The sequence below is a fragment of the Monopterus albus genome, unplaced genomic scaffold (assembly GCF_001952655.1).
Source record: "Monopterus albus unplaced genomic scaffold, M_albus_1.0 scaffold208.1, whole genome shotgun sequence".
Classification (NCBI taxonomy): domain Eukaryota; kingdom Metazoa; phylum Chordata; class Actinopteri; order Synbranchiformes; family Synbranchidae; genus Monopterus; species Monopterus albus.
Genome location: NW_018128088.1, coordinates 174,430 through 178,675, shown reverse-complemented (window position 1 = coordinate 178,675; position 4,246 = coordinate 174,430). Strand labels below are relative to the sequence as shown.

The 4,246-nt window shown below is 38.2% G+C and overlaps 1 protein-coding gene across 6 annotated transcripts in view; it reads right to left on the bottom strand.

The window, feature by feature from the left end:
- LOC109970789 (ARF GTPase-activating protein GIT2-like) overlaps window positions 1–4,246 on the bottom strand; it is a 15,126-nt gene that overhangs the window by 6,572 nt on the left and 4,308 nt on the right. For 3 of the 6 annotated variants that reach the window (XM_020618591.1, XM_020618589.1, XM_020618594.1), the window contains exons 7-15: window positions 3,315–3,409; window positions 3,153–3,198; window positions 2,895–2,900; window positions 2,765–2,816; window positions 2,587–2,659; window positions 2,392–2,489; window positions 2,196–2,307; window positions 1,729–1,886; window positions 1,484–1,636 (exon numbers count right to left, since the gene is read on the bottom strand). In XM_020618591.1, coding sequence (XP_020474247.1) covers window positions 1,484–1,636; window positions 1,729–1,886; window positions 2,196–2,307; window positions 2,392–2,489; window positions 2,587–2,659; window positions 2,765–2,816; window positions 2,895–2,900; window positions 3,153–3,198; window positions 3,315–3,409 — 793 coding nt within the window. The remainder of the gene's footprint in view (window positions 1–1,483; window positions 1,637–1,728; window positions 1,887–2,195; window positions 2,308–2,391; window positions 2,490–2,586; window positions 2,660–2,764; window positions 2,817–2,894; window positions 2,901–3,152; window positions 3,199–3,314; window positions 3,410–4,246) is intronic. The other 3 variants (XM_020618590.1, XM_020618592.1, XM_020618593.1) reach the window with 3 other exon arrangements.

Genomic DNA, 4,246 nt, shown 5'->3' with positions numbered 1-4,246 from the left:
TGAATACTTTCTGTACCCACTGTATATAACATTTAGAAAAGCCAAGTTGACTTTCAGGATTAAAAGAGTCCTCGTCCGTTCTATCGGCCTCACAACAGTGGTCCTCAGGTTAATTCTTAGCCAGAATGGTGGTCCCTGGGTCACAATTAGTTGAAAACCCCTAGACTAGAATTAAGGAAGCCAACTTATGGCAAAAAAGGCAGTATGGTTAAGGAGAAAATAAACCAGCAGGATAAGACAATGCATTCTGTTAACACTGTCTCTCAGCCAAGTGTAGAGAGAAAGAAATGGAGCCGTGGAGAACTCTGAGCCACTGAAGAAGAATGCTGCCATCTCCAAAAATAGGTGTGTAGGTGACAAAGCTTCTGGTCTTTTTTAATCACAATATATTTTCTAAGCATTCAGGTTTGTATATCCCCAGGGTGAAACTAGGCAACAGTAACAGGTGCTCAAGTATCTAGTACAGGGAAGTGATGAATGTGAAACTGATTCATCACATCACAGTTGGTAGCTGGTTTCCCTGACACAAAAACAACCAAATTTCATAAAATCCCATAAATGCCATTTAACTGGGAAATATTTTCTACCAACAAGAACAGTGGAAGTAGTGAGAATACTAGTAAAAACTCACTACACCAAGGTTTGTGCATTTTATTGAATAACCAAAATATTTTCGTCATTATACTGGAGTGGTGGTAAAAATCTTAACAGAGAGGAATTTCCCCCAAACACATCAGCAAATAAAACTGGAACTATGTGCATGTCTAAAAGCCACTGGGTCCAAACTGGGAAAGTCTCCTTTTTTGAAATACTAAGAAATAAGGAACTGAGTGATGCCAAAAATATAAATATACATAAAGTGGCTGTGGGTTGTTGTGACTTGCCAGTACTTACTAAATGCCTTCTGGAGTTGATGTGGACTCAATTCAATGACATTTCTGTTAAAGGGAGTACTGAGTATACAACTCCATTGAGTCACCCCCCACATACTAATAATAATTTAGATGGTTTGTGGCTGGTGGCCAATTAATGATCTGTAGATCTGAAATAATAAATTATAATGCCCTCTGTAGTTATGGTTGGTGGACTGGTACTTGTGAGACTTGGACTTCTATGTGAATCCTCAGTGCAATTAGCTCACAAAGAACTATAACTAACTCTATAATTCATGCATAGTACCCTTTTGTAATTGAGAACAGGTATGACATGTCCTTAACATAAGTTCTTAAAGCCCTAAAGTGTGTGTAATCATATTAATAAGGTCTCTAGTCAGACAAACACATCATCATTCATAATGCAACTGGAAAAATGCAAGAATGGACCTCTGACTAAAGATCTTGAAATATTAATGTGTACTACAGTACCATCTAATTAAGGTGACTGAAATCAAACAATAAGGGCATAGTGATTTTGAATATATTACTGCAAACAATTTGCAGTACAATTCCAACTTTACTTCTCAGTTACATGTGAATTTACTAACCTTAGTTTGCATCAACCGCAGCTCTTCACTCAGGTGACAGTTGACTTTGAGAAGCTGCTGGATTTTGGCTTCTGATGCAGTAAGGGCGCTCTTCACCTCCATAAATTCCTGCACCGTGATTGGTCCATCAGAGAGGTCAGATGACTCTGAGCTCTGTGGAAGAAAACATTACAGAGAAAATGATTAATAGAGCAGTTTAAAAAATAACCTGTAAATTGTTGTAATAGTAACAGGCTCCAACAAACATTAATCTTGGTCCTTCCGTCATTGCAGCTGTCCCCACGGGTGGCCTCTTGTACCGGATCTTCATCTGATGCTACACTGTCATAATCTGGCTGGTCATTGTCCTGGCTCTCGCTGTTATGGTGACTGTCTATTCCCTGAAGGATCAGCTCCACGTTTTCTGAAGGCAGACCACGAGATTAAAGGATCAGAGATCAAACAAGCCCTGCTGGACACAGACAGCTGTCTAAATCAAACAGCTGAGGATCACTTTTTATTTCTCTTTACTGAATCCAAAAATCAGGATTTGCTCTTTATTTCTTAACCCCAACAATCCTCTCTGAGTGTGTGGACTGACTAATTTAGGCCTTTTCATTTTCTGTTTAAATGTTAACTACATTGCATTTACTGCAGTGCAAACCACCATCAAACCCAAAACAAAAGGTACATTAGTAACGAAATTCAATCAGATCTGAAAGAGATATCCTACCTTTGGGACTCTCGCAGGAATTGCCCCACTGCCGTCGTTTAGCATCAGTTAAAATATCAATGACAAGGGTGGCAAATTCATGAGCACTAAACCTAGCTAATTTCTGACGACCCTGAGAAAGCAAACACAAAACAACATAACATGAAATAAACACAAAAGTATGGAAGTATGGCAACCCCCTGGCGCAATCACTTGCCTGGTTTCTGGTAGATGAGTACTCTGGATTGACTGGCAGAAATGGCACAACTGTTGTGTCGGTTACAAGTGTGCTGTGGTTTTGAGTTGCCAACCACACTGAAAAAACACAATATATGATTAAAAATGCAAAGGCTTAACAAGCATTATACAGTATATAGTGTTTTTTTTTTTTTAACAATTCTCTGAATTTTACCTGCATCCGTTTCTCTTCTGTCAACTTCATCATAAACATCCATGGCAAGTTCCTCAAACTGATGGTTACTTAGCTAGAACAACATAAAACTGAATTTTTAGTTCACTTCTATAACAACTGAACAAGAAAACATATTTTGGACCTCAAAGCAAACAAATCACTAATAAAAATGTCTCACCGACTGCAGTTTCTTCTTTGCAGCCTTTGCAAACTCTGACAAATCTAGACTGCTTTGGACAAAATAAATAAATAAAATGGTTATTCTGCTGCACACAAACAAGAAAACCAATGGTAACAAACATACTTACTTATTTCTGATCCATCCAATGTAGCATACAAAAAAAAGGAACTGTCATTTTATTATAAATGTCGATGAGGCTGCTGATATGATATACAGTACATTATAATAAAAGGTCAACCACTGTGTATAGTACTGTATTAACTAAGTGCTGGGAGCCTGTTGGAGCTGATAACAACACTCTGTATTGTTTTCTGTGCATTACAAGATCTCAAGTTTTGTAACTAAGAGGTATGAAAATTACTACAACTTGGAGGATCGCTGTTACCTGTCTGCCATCTGTGGAATGATGAAGTGTTGCCCATTTCTGTGGTCTATAGCATGGACATGACACAAAGTGATTATCACAGGAAAGAAAGAGTGAAAGAATAAAACACTAGCCGTCAAAAGGCCATAAAGCGGCCATGCTTGGTGTGCCTATTGTACTTACCTGGTCTTCTGCCGCAAAGGTAAAATGTTAATCGATCAGTGAGTTCATACTGGATCTCCACGAGCCTCTCTGCCAGCTCCTGGTGCCCAGCTTGTCTGCACATTTCAGAAAACGAGCAAAAAAATGCCTCAGGGTGCCTTTAAATTAGTCTATGACAAAAGACAACTGTCTCATGTAGAGTCCAAAATTGGTTTGGTTACATTAATGTATTGAGCAGAAGGTCTGTGTGTGGTAACTGGTGACCAGTCAGGCTTGGACACCAAAAATGACAGTTTTCACTTTTTATATTGGTACTGCTGTGCAATACAGACATTTGTTTTGTGAAATATGTATACTAACAAGCAATACGATTGTTGCACCATTATCTTTTATCTTTATTGTTCAAACTTCTGCTAAACTATGTTGCAAGCTGTCTGCTAGCATACTATGACAGAATGTTTTCCTTCCTCTCTTGCTCAGTTAGTCATACCCTTCCTGAAATAACGCCATAGGGTTTGTTTCTACTGTTTATTGTGATGCAAGACATGCAAAATATTTTAGCTGTTTCAGCTGGAAATTTAGTTTTTTCCCCATTTCTAACTAGGCTGTTTCTACCTGTTTTCAATTACCTTGTCACTTCTGTCATCATTAAAAAGGACACAAAGTATTCACACACATCATACATGTTTTCTATATATTTTTAAAACTCTAAAGGATGTGTATCATTTCCTGCAGCAGTCACACTGAGCTCAGCTGCATCTGTTAAGTCCATCCTTGTTTTCACACTACATACAACAATAGCTTCCTGTATTTTCTCTGTAGCCAACACTGTGAAATTAGATCACAGAGCTCACCAGAAATATTTGGGGAGACAGAGATGACCCACGAACTTGCCTGACTATGACTTACAATACACTTCAATGGCTCAAAACAATAACATAACATTATGTAGT